This window comes from Diabrotica undecimpunctata, chromosome 6 (genome assembly GCF_040954645.1).
Source record: "Diabrotica undecimpunctata isolate CICGRU chromosome 6, icDiaUnde3, whole genome shotgun sequence".
Taxonomy (NCBI): Eukaryota; Metazoa; Arthropoda; class Insecta; order Coleoptera; family Chrysomelidae; genus Diabrotica; species Diabrotica undecimpunctata.
The window spans coordinates 19,031,585-19,051,189 of record NC_092808.1 but is presented as its reverse complement, the minus strand read 5'-3'; the positions used below and the strand labels follow the sequence as shown (position 1 = coordinate 19,051,189).

At 37.1% G+C, this 19,605-nt stretch overlaps 1 protein-coding gene across 1 annotated transcript in view; it reads left to right on the top strand.

The window, feature by feature from the left end:
- The window catches only part of Bruce (BIR repeat containing ubiquitin-conjugating enzyme), a 90,284-nt gene that overhangs the window by 24,822 nt on the left and 45,857 nt on the right, over positions 1-19,605 (top strand). The window contains exons 8-10 of the mRNA XM_072534390.1: positions 7,094-8,324; positions 14,317-15,101; positions 17,122-17,525. Coding sequence (XP_072390491.1) covers positions 7,094-8,324; positions 14,317-15,101; positions 17,122-17,525 — 2,420 coding nt within the window. The remainder of the gene's footprint in view (positions 1-7,093; positions 8,325-14,316; positions 15,102-17,121; positions 17,526-19,605) is intronic.

Sequence of the window (19,605 nt, the reverse complement as noted above, 5' to 3'; positions counted from 1 at the left end):
GCACAGGATGAATGGAATGCAATTTCCCAAAGTATATTCAAAATTTACTTGCAAGCATACCGAGATGGATTCAAACAGTAATAAAAGTTAGAGGGGGGAATACTCGATACCCAACATGTATTTGTTTTATTTAAAAAGACTTGTTTAAGCAATTTAAGTAGAATTTAAGTTTAGAGTAAAAAACCTTATTACCTTATTACCTTACCCATTACTTAAGCATTATTTTTTTTTCGCAATTTTCTCCGCATAAAAACTTAAAATTGTTCATTAAACATTGTTAAAATAAACTTATTTTCACAATAAACGACTTGATTGACCAGAATTTATTTTCAAAAAAAAAAAAAAAAAAAATTAGAAAATTCCACAATATTCGATTTTTTTTGTGCATGAGTGTATAATTTTTTCGATATTGTTCCGAAGCTATTTTCTTGTGGCATTTGAATGCAATTACTATTTTTATTGAGAATAAGCCACAATTTAAGTTTAAAATAAGTTTATTTTTTACGTTTCAATTTCCACTTGGAAATCGTTCTCAAAATACAAAAAATTAACAAATTAAACACATTATGTTTTATAGTTTATTCGTCTTCCGGGTTTGGACCGTGTCATTTGTGAGTGACCCAAAAGTGGGTTCATCTCGACGTTTCGCTACAATTGTATGTAGCTTCTTCAGGAGAACAAAAAGAAAAAGAAACAAAAGACAGGAAGATGGGTAGTTAGCAACGGTAACTCAGTTACTCAACGCAACCAGAGGCGAATACTAACTACCAAGATGGGCATTTGGTCACAGTAACTCAACTACTCAACGCAGCCAGAGGTGAAAACCAAATGCCAGGACAGGGATTCACGTCCAACAGCTCAGAACACTAACGCGTCGAGAGGCAGGGAGTGAATCCGACGATTACTCCGCTACCGCTCTATTTATAGTCGCGGTGACCTGTCGTGTCGGGACGTATCGGCACACTTCGTGGCGCGAACGTCAAGAAGCGCGCGCTGGCCAATCATGTGGCTGCATCGTGGTAGCGGGACCGGACGGCGGCTCTAGACTGGGATTCCAGATGGGAGACAAGTAGTATCCTTCCTCTCGATTGATATTATGTGGATTTTTTCGGATCTCTAGAGATTCGCGGATTTTCCTGGAATAAAAGAAGGGGCTCTTAGAAATAATATGAGTTTTTTCGAACAATATGGAATGACCGGTTTCTTGGCAGTGTTCTGCAACTGCAGAATGGGAGAAAAGACCTGATCGAATGCATCTTTGATGCTCTTGAATCCGAGTTTTGACGGAACGACCAGTTTCGCCAATATACACTTGTCCACATGAACAAGGAATAGAATAGACACCACAGGAAGATAGGGGCGGTAATGGGTCCTTAGGAGAGGGTAGATATTGTGAGATTTTCTTGGGTGGTCGAAAAGTAGTCCTGATACCTTCCTTGCGAAGAATTTTGCCAATCCTATCAGTGACACTTCGAATATACGGAAGAAAAGCCACAGGAGTATTACCCGAAGATTCTGAATTTGTCGTCCTAGGGTGTAAAGGGGGATGTAGATGTCGGTGTGTAATGTTTTGAATTGTGGACTTGGAGTAACCGTTGGCGACAAGGGTTTTTTGCAGATGGCCAAGTTCTTCTCTAAGGTTGTCAGGTTCAGAAATCGAAATGGCCCGATGGATGAGAGAGTTGATCACAGAATTCTTTTGGGCAGGATGGTGGTGTGATGAAGCATGTAGGTAACGATTCGTGTGAGTCTTTTTTCTATAAACAGAGTGACCCAATCGGCCATTGGGCTTGGAGGTGACTAACACATCGAGAAAGGGAAGGGACCGATTATTTTCTACTTCCATTGTGAATTTTATACTCGGATGTTGTGAGTTAAGATGATCTAGGAAGGGAGAAAGGGTATGTTGACCATGGGGCCAGATGATAAATGTATCACCAACGTAGCGGAACTAAACCAAACGTAGCGGAAGCGGCACTCCGCACAATTCCCAAAATTCCAGCCGACCGTATCCGCTTTGACGTCGCTAAATGTCTTGATACAGCCAAAATCCCTACTTCCAATATATCTCGTGAGGAGTTCATAGCTCTCAAAAATCTCCGTTCTCTTTCTGAGATAATAATCCTTCCTGCAGACAAAGGTAATGCCACAGTTATCCTGGATACTCCTTCCTACATAGAGAAAGTAAACGACTTACTTAGGGATACATCCTGTTATAACACAATTTCTCGAGACCCCACTCCTAGAGTCGAACGCGAAATTTCCCATGCCATCAAACAATCCGATCTTTCCGATGATGTTAAGAAGTCCATAGTTCCGAAAAACTCCATCTGCCCCAGAATTTACGGTCTTCCCAAAATCCATAAAGACAACGTACCTCTTCGTCCCATTGTGACTACGATTAACTCTCCTACCTACAAACTCGCAAAGTACTTGTCGAATCAGTTTAAGACCTATACTGGTCGTACCTCTTCTTATGTCCGAAATTCCACACATTTCATCACCTTAATCTCCTCCCTCACGGTCGATCCCCAAGACATTCTCGTCAGTTTCGATGTATCATCCCTATTTACTAATATCCCCATACATGACTCTCTAGTTGTTCTGCGAGATCACTTGACCAATGATAACAAGTCTTTGGTTTTGGCAGATCTAGCGGAAAAATGCCTCCTTTCAACATATTTTTCTTTTAGAGGCAATTTCTACAAACAAATATCTGGAACACCAATGGGTTCTCCCCTTTCCCCTGTCATTGCTGACATTTTCATGGAAGCCTTTGAGTCTTTAGCCCTAGAATCTTACCCCTTAAAACCAAAAGTTTGGTTCCGCTACGTTGATGATACATTTATCATCTGGCCCCATGGTCAACATACCCTTTCTCCCTTCCTAGATCATCTTAACTCACAACATCCGAGTATAAAATTCACAATGGAAGTAGAAAATAATCGGTCCCTTCCCTTTCTCGATGTGTTAGTCACCTCCAAGCCCAATGGCCGATTGGGTCACTCTGTTTATAGAAAAAAGACTCACACGAATCGTTACCTACATGCTTCATCACACCACCATCCTGCCCAAAAGAATTCTGTGATCAACTCTCTCATCCATCGGGCCATTTCGATTTCTGAACCTGACAACCTTAGAGAAGAACTTGGCCATCTGCAAAAAACCCTTGTCGCCAACGGTTACTCCAAGTCCACAATTCAAAACATTACACACCGACATCTACATCCCCCTTTACACCCTAGGACGACAAATTCAGAATCTTCGGGTAATACTCCTGTGGCTTTTCTTCCGTATATTCGAAGTGTCACTGATAGGATTGGCAAAATTCTTCGCAAGGAAGGTATCAGGACTACTTTTCGACCACCCAAGAAAATCTCACAATATCTACCCTCTCCTAAGGACCCATTACCGCCCCTATCTTCCTGTGGTGTCTATTCTATTCCTTGTTCATGTGGACAAGTGTATATTGGCGAAACTGGTCGTTCCGTCAAAACTCGGATTCAAGAGCATCAAAGATGCATTCGATCAGGTCTTTTCTCCCATTCTGCAGTTGCAGAACACTGCCAAGAAACCGGTCATTCCATATTGTTCGAAAAAACTCATATTATTTCTAAGAGCCCCTTCTTTTATTCCAGGAAAATCCGCGAATCTCTAGAGATCCGAAAAAATCCACATAATATCAATCGAGAGGAAGGATACTACTTGTCTCCCATCTGGAATCCCAGTCTAGAGCCGCCGTCCGGTCCCGCTACCACGATGCAGCCACATGATTGGCCAGCGCGCGCTTCTTGACGTTCGCGCCACGAAGTGTGCCGATACGTCCCGACACGACAGGTCACCGCGACTATAAATAGAGCGGTAGCGGAGTAATCGTCGGATTCACTCCCTGCCTCTCGACGCGTTAGTGTTCTGAGCTGTTGGACGTGAATCCCTGTCCTGGCATTTGGTTTTCACCTCTGGCTGCGTTGAGTAGTTGAGTTACTGTGACCAAATGCCCATCTTGGTAGTTAGTATTCGCCTCTGGTTGCGTTGAGTAACTGAGTTACCGTTGCTAACTACCCATCTTCCTGTCTTTTGTTTCTTTTTCTTTTTGTTCTCCTGAAGAAGCTACATACAATTGTAGCGAAACGTCGAGATGAACCCACTTTTGGGTCACTCACAAATGACACGGTCCAAACCCGGAAGACGAATAAACTATAATTCTGACTCTGGCCGTGGAAGCCTACGATTTCATTTGACATTATGTTTTTTGCTACTTGGTGAAAAATTCTTCTAATAATTTAATTTTATCTGACTCCTATGTTCATTTTCCCATGCGTGTTTACAATTTGAGATCTATTAAATTCTCTATTTTTAATATAATATTGATGTTCACTTATTCTACATTTATTGGTCTTGATGTTTCACCTAAATAAAAATGATCGTATTCACAATATATTTTATAAATACAATTCTTTGTTCTTTCGTGTTCATGGTTAGGTTTAATTTTAGATAAAATAGATCTCAATGTGTTTGTTGTTTTGAATGTTGTTGAAATTTGGATTATTTTTTCCATCTGCTGTAGCTACATGTCCATACCACTTTAGTCTTTTTTGCTTTATATATGTTAGTATGTCTGTTTCTATTGATGTTCTTTGCTTTATTTCGTCATTACTTCTCCTATCCATTCTTGTCAATCTGTAGCATCTTCGCAGGCATTCCATCTCTGTTGCTATTATCTTACTGCTGTTTTTCTTGTTTATAATCCAATTTTCAGCCTCATATGTCATAATACTTCTCACTAATGTTTTATAAATCTGTGTTTTTGTCTTCATATTTAGGTGTCTATCCCACCATACTGAGTTAAGTTGTCGGATTGCTGTTGTTAAGTTGTTTTTGCTTAATTTCTTCCTCTGTTGTTGCCTTTTTCGTGATTATAAACCCCAAGTATTTGAATTTATCCTTTCCTTTGATTGTTACGTTGTCGTCAATCTGTAGATCTTCTATGTCTTCTTCATTCGTAGATAGGTCTTATGCAATCACAACTTGACCGTCTGCCAAGCTTAACGTATATAGGTATTGGTTTCGTACCGGTACTCCCATGTCTTCGCATTTTCTTTTTCGTGTAGTCAAGGCTTTCTCTAAGTATATTTTGAATAGGGTTGGAGATGTGGAATCACCCTGCAGGGGCCCTTTTGTTGTGGTGAAGTCTCCAATGATTCTTGTTCCCATTTGAATGGACACTTTATTTTCTTTATACAGAGCTTTTGTATATACAGAGCTTCTATGAGTTCCGTCTATGTCTCTAATTTGTACATTGCCTCCCATAGTTCTGACCTTGATACAGAGACATACGCCTTTCTCAGTTCCACAAATGCCAAATGTATATCTCTATTTTTTTGTTTTCCAACAGTTGTTCCAGTGTGTATATGTGGTCTATGCATGATCTTCCTGCCGTGAAGCCTGCCTGATCCTCCCGGATTTTGCCTTTAATCGCTTGCTCTATCTTTTCTCGTAGTATCTTCCCATATAATCTTCCCATTGATGATATTACGCTTATTTCTCTGTGGTTTTCGCATCTTTTTCTATCTCCTTTCTTAAATATAGATGTCATATATGCCTCCGTCCATTCCTTTGGGATCTGTTCTCCATTTGTGTCTTTCTGAAATATCCATTTTATCATCCGGTGTAATTTTTTTGAGCCGTACTTTATAAGCTCAGGTGAGATGCCTCCAGGTTCCGGTGCTTTCTTATTTTTGATTGCTTTTATGGCCGTTCCCATTTCCCTATCTGTTATTTCTATTTCTTGTTGTGGGGATCTGCTTCGTCTACGCCTGTTTTCTTTTCCAATGAATTGTGATCTTTGTTCTGTTAACAGTTCCTTGTAATAGTTCTTCCATTCTTTGTCCTGTATGTTTCCCAATTTAATTTTTTCTTTTGACTTTTGTTTCAGTCCTCTCAGTACTTTCCATGACTCCGAAGTTATTGTACCTCCTATGTATGTTTCAATATTTAAGCAGGTTCTTTCCCATTCTTCATTCTTTTATTGTGTTATTTGTTTTTTCACTTCTCTTTTTCTCTATATTCTTTATAAATTTCATCGTTGTTTATAGTCAGCCATTTTCTGTATAGTTGCTTTTTTTTCAATTATTCTTTATGTTGGTTCATTTATTTCATAATAGTACTGTTTATTTGTTATATGTTCTTTCTATCCAAGGGCTTCGAATGCTGCTTGTTTCATACTCGCCTTTATATGCTCGAATAATTCTTCGATGTTGCCGTAGCTGAATTCTATTAATTTTTGGTCTAGACGTTGTTTGTATAGTTCTCTTATTGATTGTTCTTGAAGTAGTTCTATATTGTATTGTTTTTCTCTTATAGTGTTCAACGGTTCTTCTGTACAGGGGGTCTTGTTATGTTTCCAATTAATGCTCATTTTTGCTGTCAGTAGTTTATGGTCAGTTCCACATTCTGCTCCTCTTCTGACTCCCACATCTTTGATCTTTATTGTGGTATCTTGTTTGACTATTACGTAGTCTATTATCGTTTTCAGCTTTCGTGTTTCTTGCGTCAATGTATATTTATGAATATTTTTATATCTGAAGAATCGGTGATTTTTATATATAGATATATAGAACTCAATACAGTAGCATATTTTGATATCGTTAAGTACCAGTGACCTATTAATAGTACAGTAAAATAAATTTTATTCAACATAGATTTCTTTATAAGAAACAGTATTCAACAATAATAACCCATTGAAAGATAAAAAAGTGTGGAAATTAATCTTTTAGTATTAAATTTGTAAATCTAGACAAAATCAAAAAATTTGTTCAACGTTTATATTGGTGGTATCATCAATGGTATATACATAGTATATAGTCACTATATCAAGTGACTGAAAAGAATTAAAAAAGGATATATCGTTGAGGATTGTTCTAAAACCAGCCTTGTTCTAAAACCAGCCTGATCATTCTTAGTTGATAAATGTATGTCTATATTTCTTTATTGCGCATGATCAGAGCGATTATAACATTTCACAGTTATAAACGAATAAGCCTATTATTTTTCTGTCTGTATACTGATCTTGATTTCACTTTTATTATTTCAGGTCTGGATCGATTGTGTGCTTCAACGAAGAAAGGCTCCCTTCACTTTTACGTTCTTAGCAATGCTGAAAACGAATCAAGTGATGACCACGACGAAGACGATCTTTTTGGAATGCACGTAGAGAATACAAACACTTTATCACAATCGACAGATAATTTGGATAATTCAGAATTATTAAGATACTTCCAAGAACCGGTCTACGTCATTCCTTCCAACGATTTGAAGAACTTAAAATTATTTTGTGATTTCGAACCTTTAAAAACCGGATATTGTGTTGTTGTTCCTCCTTGCTGGAGCGAATTCCAGCAGTCGTTAAGACAGCGCAGACAACCACAATGCGAGGGTGAGCAGAATTCCAAAACGTGGAGATTGTTGACAGATACTACAACTTGGGACGAACATATATTCGAAATTACACTTCCTAGTTCAACTGTATTAGGTCATGTCGACGTCCACTTCACACTTCAACCAGATAGTGGATCACCTAATGTAGAAATCACTCTTTTACGACAAAATAAGAGCGGAATAGGGCACAAGAGAGATGTCAGATTTGCTGTCGATGAAACTGTTACAATAGATATGTTGCAGTGGGCAGATAATCCTGTAACTTCTCAGGAATATTTACGAGCACAAAATGCCGATATTCTGGCTGGTCCTACAGATTTAGCCTCTCATTTAGATCTAACGGAGCAAAGCGGCATTGTCACTTTAACTAGTCCCAAATTATATAAAACCAAGGTTAGGAACTTGCTTCTTCACATTAGAGCTGTTAATGCCAAAGATGATAAAACCGAAGCGAAAAGAAGTGTAGATAGATCAAGTCTTGGTATTGACAAGTTGGGATTACCGAGAAAAATTGATATTTACATGGGGTGTGATGTTATACATGAACTGAGTGTAACTTTACATACGATTAAGCAGCAAGAAAATTCCAAGGATCGCGTACAGAGAAACTTAATGTTGGAATCCAATGTTTTCATCGAATCGTTACTAGTTACTGCAATATGCAGTACCAATGTTGATGATATCGGCATGGTATTGGATATGCTAGATTGGATCGCCTCTATAAGGCTCAGTAGAAATAGGAGTAATAACGGAGAAGCACCAAATCAACAATTTGAGTTTTTAACGATTATTCAAGAGCAGTTGGCAGTATTGTTGCACCAGTGCCTCTTGCTGGGGGGTAGAAGCGTGGCTCACAAAACAGTTCGATTAATTATTACTTGTTGCAGGTAAGTTTTTTTTTACTTTTACCACACATTTCTATAAAATAACTTATTCATCGTCCTAATTGGTATCAGATCTCTATGTAATACACTTTTCCTTCAAAGTGTTAATGCAATAATCATTCGAAAATGGTAAAATACATGGGAGAAGAAGGAATAAACTGGCTATGGAAAATATATAAAGAGGCGTGGGAAAAACAAACAATCCCTAAAGACTGGCAGAACAATATCATCGTACCAATATACAAAAAAGGAGAACATGTAAACTGCGACAACTATAGGGCAATATGTCTGTCATCGGTGTGCTTTAAAATATATACGAAAATAATAGAGAAGAGACTGAGACAAGAAGTAGAAATGGTATTGGGAGAAGAACAAATGGCATTTAGACCGGGAAGACAGACAAATGACAACATATATATCATTAGAAACCTAATAGAAAGAAGCATAGATACGGGGAAAAAACTAGTATTAGCATTCATAGACCTAAGAGCAGCATTTGACACGATAGAAAGACATATTGTAGGGAAATGCTTGAGGAAAATTAACGTACCTAATGCATTGATAAAAATTATAGAAAGTACTTACAAAGAGGTAAAAGGAAGGGTACAAATAACAGGGGAAAGATCGGAAGCATTTAATTGGAAGAGAGGTATTAAACAAGGAGATAGTCTCAGCCCTTTGCTATTCATAATAGTAAAGAACGAATTGATAAGAAACACTAGAGTCAGAACTAATCAACTACAGACAATAATAGGTTACCACAGATTACAACCGGTAACAATAGAGTCCTTAATGTATGCAGACGACATAGTACTAATAGCAGATTCCGAGAATAAAATGCAGAAACTAATGGATATATGGGTAGAACAAATAGAAGAACTTAAAATGGAGATAAACGAGGAAAAAAGTAAGATAATGATAATCAGCGGCAAAGGAGATAAAGAAGATAATCAAATAAAGATAAAATGTAAAAACTCAGAATTGGAAATAGTAACAACTTACGAATACCTGGGAAGTATAATAACTAATGATGGAAAAATAGACTGGGAAATAACAAATAGAGCAAAGAAATCAAACAAATTATATTATGCGTTAGCCCCAATAATGGGAAAAAGAGAACTTGCACGAGAAACAAGAATAAAAATATATAACACAATAGTGATACCGACTGTGCTCTATGCAAGTGAAAACTGGATAATTCTGGAAAAACATAAGAGCAGGATAAACGCAATGGAGATGAGACATCTAAGAAGGATAGTTGAAAAGACAAAATGGGATAGATTAAGCAACGAGACTATTAGGAGAATGGCCAACCAGGAACCGATAATGAACAAAATAGCAAAGAGACAAATGAACTGGTATGGGCATCTGATGAGGATGCAATCCAATAGAATAACAAGAAAAATTTATGAAGCAAAAAACATCGGAAAAAGAAAAAGAGGCAGACCAAGAAAAAAATGGATACAGCAAGTAGTAGAGGCGGGGAAACTTAAACAAAAATCACTCGAGGAATTAAAAATAATGGCAGGAAACAGAAAAGAATGGAAGAGGTGGGTAAATGGAAATTAAAATAGCTAGCCCAAATCCGACACCATGTTAGGGTAAAAGGAAGGGGAGAAAGAAAGAAGAAAGAAAGAAAGAAAGATTGAAAATCTATAGTGAACTGATTTGGCTGATGAAGACTATTTGATATGCTGACGACACTGCTATCTATTGCAATTAACAGTAATCTTACTGTAGGTAACAGTAATCTTAGAGATTACCAAGAATACTGTTTCTTAGTAATCTCCAAGAAACAGTATTCTTTCAAGAGTTGTTGGATTGCGTAAACATGAAAAATAGAGAAATGGGTCTATAAATGAATGTCGTTGAGAAAAACTTATGAGATTTAACTGCTAACCGCACGACTACTAGACCAAAGTAAACAGATTCAGGTGCAGAATTAAAGCAGCTCACTCAACGTTTCTGAAAATGAAATCTCTGTTTTGTAAATACAACTTAAAGCTACAATTACGTCAAAGAATGATCAAATTCATTTTAGATTTGGTCTGTCATACACGGCACCGAGATCTGGACTTTGAAGGCTGATACGATCAATTGCCCAGAAGCGTCCGAGATGTGGTTGTATAGAAGAATGCTCCAATACCTGCCTAGCCATGCAGACCAACGAAGCAGTATTAAATGTCATTCATGAATTATTATAAAATTTAAGATAAGAAAGAATCACCCTAGGGTATTTTCTTAGAAGAGACTATTACAGAATCCTTCAGATTATAATGAAAGTTAAAATCTAGGGTCGTAAGTCATCAAGTCGTCATGTCGTGTAATTGTTTACGTTAGGAGGACCTCATATGGCACCGAAAGAAGGCGATCTAAAACCGAGAATAATAACAATCCGTTACTAAATTGCCTACATAGCATTGATGCCTGAAAATCGGTGTGGCAGAGTGGCTTCTTCTTCTTCTTTAAGTTTCATCTTCTATTGAAGGTTGGAAATCATCATGGCTATGCGACCCTGTTGACTGCCGCTCTAGATAGTTCTGGATAGGTCTCGAGGTAGATAGACTCGAGTCTAGATAGATAGTTCACGAGGACAGAGAAACAAGTATAGAAATTACAAAGGAAGAACTATTGTATGCACTAAAGAACACCAGAAACGGAAAAAGCTCGGAGCCGGATCAACTGCCTATTGATATCCTTAAAATAATAGAAAATGAGTACATGGATGTCCTCTTGAAGCTCTTTAATGAAATTTATCAGTCGGGTGACATACCCAATGAATGGTTGACCTCAACATTTATTTGTTTCCTAAAAAAGAAAAATGCTAGAGAATGCACCGACCACCGCACCATAAGCCTGATATTTCACACACTTAAAATGTTTATATGATCATCCATAAACGCAATATCTGGGACATGATAACTTGTAGCAAATAAATATTGCAAGGAAGAATACAGTGTAGGAGTCGCGGAAGAAGACGCATCTCCTGGTTAAACAATTTGATAGCTTGGTCTAACTGCACTTCTGCTGACCTTTTTTGAGCAGTGGTATCGAAGGTGCGAATTGCCATGATGGTTGTCTACCTTCTTAGAGGAGATGGCACATGAAGAAGAAGAAGATAAACGCATTTACCAAATACTTTATATGGATATTGAAGAAACCCAATTTGGATTCCGTAGAGGCGTAGGTACCCGTGAAGCTCGTTTTGCATTCAACGTACTAATCCAGAGATGCTTGGATGTGAACCATGATATGTACATCTGTTTCATAGATTACAACAAGGCTTTCGATAAAGTCCGACACAAAGAGCTAATGGACGTCCTCAAAGCAAAACAATTACAATACAATGACCTTCGAAGAATTATAAAAAATCTATATTATAAACAGCAGACACACATACGCATTAATGAACATACATCAGAAGAGTTCGAAATTAAAAGAGGAGTGCGACAGGGGTGTGTATTGTCACCACTACTATTCAATGCATACTCTGAAGAAATTATGGAACGAACTCTTCAGGGAGAAACAGCAGGAATAGAGGTCAATGAAACACCAATTAATAACATTAGATATGTGGACGATACTATCATAATAGCAGACAACCTACAAGACCTCCAAAAGCTAATGAACAAGATAGTTGAGTATGGAGAAGAATATGGATTATCAATAAACATCAAGAAAACTAAATTTATAAGGATATCAAAAACCCAAAATAATGATGAAAAGCTGACAATTAACGGTAAAACTTTAGAACAAGTTGAAAACTACAATTATCTTGGCACAATAATTAATCACACAAACGATTACTCCAAAGAAATCAAAGTTCGAATAGAGAAAGTACGAACAAACTTCAATAAAATGAGAAAGGTACTTTGTGAAAGAGAACTGAAATTAGACTTGAGAGTTAGGCTGGCAAGGTGTTATATTTTCTCGACTCTGCTTTACGAGATAGAAGCATGGACACTTAACGAGTCGACTACTACAAACTGTCAGACAGGGATGTGTTATGTCACCGATGTTGTTTAATGCCTACACTGAACCAGTTTTTGAAATAGCGTTAAATAATCGCCGCGAAGGTGTTAAGATCGGTGGTGAAATTATTAACAATATCAGATACGCCGATGACACCGCACTAATGGCAGAGAGTCTAGAAGATCTTCAAACCCTGTTGAATGCTGTAAACAACGAATTCACTGAAAAGGGCTTAACAATCAACGCAAAAAAAACAAAATGGATGGTGGTCGGAAAAATTAATATCGAAGACTCAGTACTAAGATTAGATAACAAAATCCTGGAAAGGGTGGAACACTTTAGATATCTGGGTAGCTGGATTGACTGCAGGGTTGAAAGTGACGAGGAAATTTCGACCAGAATAGAACTCACACGGAAAAACTTTATTAACTGGTGTTCTGTATTATGCAGTAGAAGTCTGTCGTTGACCACACTTCTAAGAGTATTGAAGTGCTACGTCTGGTCGACTTTGTTCTATGGATGTGAAACCTGGACAACAAAAATAAAAAATCTTAACAAATTAGAAGCGTTTGAGTTATGGTGTTACCGTCGCATGCTCAGAATCCCGTGGACAGCACACATATCTAACGAACGCGGGCTAGAGACCGTGCACAAAGAACGAGCATTGATCAACATCATCAAAATGAGAAAGGTCCTATACTTCGGTCATATAATGAGAGGATCTAAATATCGCTTACTCCTGTTAATCATTCAGGGCAAAATCGAAGGAAAACGTTGGGTCGGAAGAAAACAACTGTCCTGGTTGCGTAACATTAGACAATGGACAGGTCGAACGGTCGAGGAACTGTTTCATCTAGCTGCCGACCGAGAATCATTTCATCAGCTTGTCAATATGACGATAGCCAACGCTTGAATACAAGCACGGCACACAAAAAAGAAGATGATATTTGTAAGATTCTTCTGTAACACCAAAATTCAAAGGCGGCCAACTTATTCAGATGTTCTGGTTTTAATGTTCATGCTTCCAAGCCACAAAGAAGAGAAGTAAATACGTAACACCGAAGCATTCTTAGTCGTAGTCCTAACCTTATATCCAGACAACAAAGAAACTTTTTAAGTTTAACGAATGATGCGCATGCTATTTCAATGTGTCTTAATTTCTTTGGTTTGGTCTACATTTGATGTTATCCATGTTCCTGTAGGTATCCACAGTCTCAATTACAGTATCCTCAACAATCGGTTGGATGTTTGCATCTGCTGATTTAGTCATGATCATGCATTTTTTTTTTTCAAATTCATCCTTAGTCCGTATTTATGACAGTATTCATTAAGTCGTTGCATTACGTTCTGTAAATCATTGTTGTTATCGGTCAGTATTACTGTATCCCCTGCAAAACGCAAGTTATTCAAAATTTCTTCATTGATAGATATACCTTCTATTGAATCTGAGAGTGCTTCTTTAAATACCGCTTCACTGTAGATATTGAAGAGTAGTGGTGACAGCACGCAACCCTGGTGTTCTGGTTGTCAACTCTTACCATAGCAGTTTGATTCCAATATAGATTAGATATAATTTTCATATCACGACTGTCAATATTATTGCTTTTTAATGTATGTACATTGTACAATGTATCAAATGCCTTTTCAAAATCTACAAAACATAAGTACATGTCCTGGTTCATATCCATTGTAGCCAGCACATTCAAGCCGAACAAAGCGTCTCTTGTGCCCATACCATTTCTAAAGCCAAATTGTGTGTCACTAATTTCATATTCAAGAGTTTTAACAATCCTGTGACTCATTAAAACTATTGTTCTGTGATCTGAGCAGAATATTGCACTAGGCAAAGTGGCACCAAGTTGTAAATAATAAAACCGAATGGATAAATAATTTTGGGAAGGTCGAGGCTCAATTAGGGCCGTAGCTTTAATGATAATGATCATGAAATGTTCAAATTGAAACTTACAACTTAGCTCAGGAATGAAACGTATATGTTTGCCGATTTACCTTATTTTATTTTTAGTGGAGCCGAGAACATCAGTACAACCTGTGGAGAGCAGTTTAGTTCAATGGTCCTTAAAGGAATATTCTCTATCTTAGATTCCATAACCCAGATAAAATCTGCCGGCGGTCTTCAGTGGTTGTTTTCTTTATTACTAAAAGTTACCACAAAGAATAAAGAATCGATGATAGCATCGAAATGTACAGCACTACTTAGTAACGTAGCCAATGAATTATTAAACAGATCAAACCCGTACCATTTGGTATTAAGAGGAAGGTATGGATTATACGGCACACCAATGGAACCAGAATTGTTTGACGTAGAACCGCCACCGTACGTGAAAGGAGACAGATCAGCTACTTATATGATAACGGCAAACTCTTCAACCCAACCGGCTCAAGATTCGTCTCCAAACGTTCCAAATCCTTCCACATTTTCCTTCAACAAAGACAATATTAATCCTAAAGATATTTTGTCCCCTTCATCAACCAAAGTTAAATACAAGAACATCGCTTCACTTCGTCTTATAAAAGGCCTTATAGAAACACAGCCACTACATTTCTCTTGCATTTGGTCCAGCGAAGGTACTAGAGTGGAAAAAGCAGACTGTAACATCAATTCAGCCTACATCCATAACGTTCCTATTACTTTTTCGAGTAGTGTTGGAGGTGAACAACTAATAGAGGATAGCATGGAAAAGTTGGTAGATAAAATTAAGATGATGAAAGATGACGTGAAGGAAAAACCGGGATATAACAAATGGGTTATAGAAATGCTGCAGGATTCTGGATATTTAGAAAATAAAGGTAGGTGAATATAAATATAGTATTAGAAGTTTATTGCGTAAATTGCTACAATTTAATTAACTCCACCTTTTAAAATACTTTCAATTTAAATATTAGAGAACCTGTTTGAACGGTTTAATCGTATTTTATTTTTAAATGTTTAATAAAGTATTTATAAAGCTTTTCAAAGCTTCCTCAGTTCACTACAAATATAATGAAGAAATGTATTTATAAGTAAACGACTAAAATGATGGATTTCTATACTTATAAAACAGTTTGTAGTTTTTCAAATGTTCTAGAAACTATAACATACAGAGCATTAATTTATAGAGGAAATATCTTAACCAAAAACACAACTAACATTAATTTAACCCCTTAAGAAACTATCCCGAGATAATTCGTCTTGCGCTTGTTGTATCTAAAATAACCAAGTTGAGATATCTCGTTTTGAGCTATTTGGTGGGAATTTGAGCGATTTATTGCGTTCTTTCGAGTTAGGCTTTCGGAATTTGAACGAATTTAGACGGAGTAGTTATTATAAGACCTGGCTGCACAATATTAGACAATAAACAGGTCGAACGGTCGAGTATTTGTTTCATATAGCTGCCGACCGAGAAACATTTCATCAGCTTGCGTACGACGATAGCCAACGCTTGAAAACAAGCACGGCACACGAAGAAGAAGTTGTTACAATGTTGTATGGCGTCAATAAAATGGTGGAAGGGGGAAGTGGACTTGTAAACGACCTCAGTGTGCAAACAACACGTGCTGCGTCCGGTTGTGTATACGTAAAGACATTTTATTTCAGTAGCAGACTGGCTACTAACATTTGTAATGATACCGAAAAAAATAATGATGAGTCACGTACTGAAAATTTTCCTAAGAATACTGCACTTAAGAATTTACAACAAAATAGTGAAACACAATTTGGTTTCAGAAACAACTTTGGAACCAGAGAAGCACTCTTTAGTTCGCAGATCATGGTTCAAAGATGTAGAGATATCAAACAATCGGTATATATGTGTTTTATCGACTTGGAAAAGGCCTATAACCGAGTTAACCATGACAAACTTATAGGTGTCTTGCAACAGATGGGAGTTGATGACCGAGACCTCCGTATTATCAAAAATTTGTATTGGCATCAATGTGCAAACTTTATACACGACACGACGGAAGCAGTGGAAATACGACGTGGAGTGAGATAAGGATTTATTCTATCTCCTCTACCTATTAATATCTACTCCGAATGGCGAATTTATTTTCAAAGAAGCATTAGTTGAAGATACAGGCTTTAAAATCGACGGAATTAATGTCAACAATCTCAGATATGCAGACGACACGGTACTTATTGCCTCCAATAAAGAAGACCTGCAAAGACATAAACAGCGTAACCGAAGCATGTGATGATAATGGGCTAAAACTTGTATTCTGTGATTAGTTCTCCACGTTTCGCCAACACTAGAGGTTGGCAACGTCTGGAGATGTTACTGCTTCGCTTGTAAGCTGAAACTGACGCCGCGTTGTACTATGGAGGCCATATTTATATTTTCTACTCGCATCTCCTCCACTGGCTTCGTCGTGAGGGGGCGTGTCGTCGTTCGTAGCTTTTCTTTTTTCGTGATTTGCGGGAAGGGTGTTTGTGGATTTTAATACTGGTATCCATGTTTTATTAATTTTTAATCCTTCTTCTATCCGATTAAAATTATTTGGATGCTTATATATTTCCACCGCTTCCCGATATAACCGTGGGTAGTACTGTGATCCAACATTTGCGTTTCTTTAAACAGTATCCGGTGTTCTCCGCTTCTCAAAGCGTGTTTGGCAACGGCAGATTTGTCGATATGTCCTAAACGACAATGGCTTTACATTGGCTTTTTTTAAGTATTCGCCCAATTCTGTCTGTTACCCCCGATATATAGGGCATTCTATATAGTATACTATTGATGTTATTATTATTCGATTCGATTTTATAAAAAATCGTAGACATAGGCCAGACCGAAAAAATAGGTACTATAATACATTACCTTTTGTTGTTTTGTAGGGTTGATTGAAAATGTATTTGTAAATCCTCCGAAGATATCAGTTCATGAAAACGTGGGGGTACTAAATAAATCCATAAATATTCCCGAAAGAGAACCAACACGAGTTGCACCAGGAAACGGACTGCCTTGGCAGGAATTGTTGACTATACCACCGAAGCAAGTTATTGTAGTTGAAAGGATGCATTCAGGGGCACGAAGGCATATAACGTTAGATTTTGGTAAACCCGTTTTATTAACAGATGTATTTATTCCCTTTTGCTCTGATTTGGTCACACTAACGATCGATATTTGGTTAAAAGAGGAAGATGTCGACGAAACTAGATTGGTTATGGCTATGGATATTGGAACAAGGAACTTATTGTTGACTGATCTACAACCGCCACCATTATGTAGATATATGAAGGTATGTATATATGCTAGCATTATTATTTATTGAATATTATTTCTACTTATAGTAAAGTTTTAAGTTGAAAACAGAATTAAAACTATGGTTATGTACCAAATGGCAGAAAATGATGTATTAACTGTCATATATCGAAATGAACTTCCAATTCACTCCAAACTTTTCTGAATTATTAATTATCAAAAGTTAATTTTATTTAAAAGAAACTAAAATATGACAATTAGCTAATACATAAAACTCATATTTATTTATAAAGTTCACTTCACTTAAAACCTTGTTCAAAGAAATTCACGAACATCGAAAGGAAACAAGAATTTAAACCCAGAAACTGTGCTGTAGATTGTAGAAGATGAAATGGTAAGTAATGGGAACGCTGTTGTGGAGATACAATCGGAAGAAATGCTCCAATTTATAACAAAGGTGCAACTACAAAATATAGTAACTACAAAAGCATATCACTGATTTCACACCCAAGTAAAATTTATCGAAAATCATCAATTGTCGCATGCAGAAATACCTGGATAGACAAATAGCACAAGAATGTTTGAGAGATTTTTGAGAAAAAGCTCAAGAATTCATAAGGTCTATAATCATCTGCTTTTGGATTACCAGTAGACATTTGACTATGTAAACTGAACAGTTTTATGAGAAATTCTACACGAGGTGGGGGTTCCTGGTCATCTGTCAGTTGTGATAAGGAGCTTGTCTGACACTATTTACTAGTAACGTGTGACCAACGTGATGGTTGTTACAGTTATTGGCTGTAATTTATCTCCTATTGGCTCAGTATTGTATTTCACGGCTTTAAAATCAAAAGGACGGGTTGATTCGGACATATTTGGATGTAGAAATACACTCTGCTAGTTTATCTCTTGGTGGATGACGCGTTTACCTTCCGATGAAGAAAATTAACGTGGATGATTAATGATATAACTCTGTTACATCTCGCATCGCTCTCGATTTTGATTTTACTTGAAACTGCACTATTTCCAGGATATTGGCGATCACACACAAGTTACGTGGATGAATAAAACAGAAGAATTGGATTTAAATAGCCATTGCTAATTAAACACAGATTTTACGATAATTACACCGGATTGGTTGCGAATGTTTCACGAGATGACTACTCGTTCACATATTATAACAAAGAAGTGAGTTTTTTGTAACGGAAGAAGCCGTGAATAATAATTTTTTGACAATAATGACAGAAGCAATGCTTTTCAGAGGTGTATTGTGAGTTGACTACATAGTTGTTTTTAATTTGATAGAAGTTATTGTGGTTGCCTACGGAGTAGGGCCATATTATTGTATTCCAATTCCACAACATCACCTTTAATCTATACACAATATATATGCAACACACAATACACAAACATATAATCGGCGTTACACAACCACAATTACTCAATGTCTCGAGCTAATTTTATATTGTCATTAAAATACTGTAATATGTTAATTTGTTGGTAATAAAGGTATTAAATTTAAATATAACAAATTAGTAAACATTAAGATTTAAAATTAATCAGAAGTTTACCTATACTTATTAATTCTTATGTTTAACCCACTTCCCTGGGCTATCATATGGAACCATAAATGTTTCGGACTTTATCAGTTTTCACTTATACCTTCCAGTGCATCGCTGCCAGTTAGATCTACGCAACTATTTACAATGTCATAACTCTTTAGAAAACATATTCATCATCATCAGTGGCATTACAGCTCGTTATGAGCCAAAGCCTTCTTCAGAACAATCTTCCATTCGCCCCCTGTCTCTGACAACTCTTCTCCATGCTTTAACTCCGATGGATTTTAGATCATCCTCTAGGTTATCTTGATACCTAAGTTTTGGTCTTCCTCTGGCTCATCTTCCCACTGGTCCTTTTCGGTCGAAAATTTTTCTGATCGTTGCATCTTCATCTCGCCTAATTACATGTCCTATCCATCGAAGTCGTGCTAATTTAATACATTTTACAACGTCAGGTTCCCCAAAACTTCTGTATCACTCAAAGTTGTAGCGCCTACGCCATAAACCCTGTTCTTGGACTCCTCCATATATTTTCCTTAGAATTTTTCTCTCGAA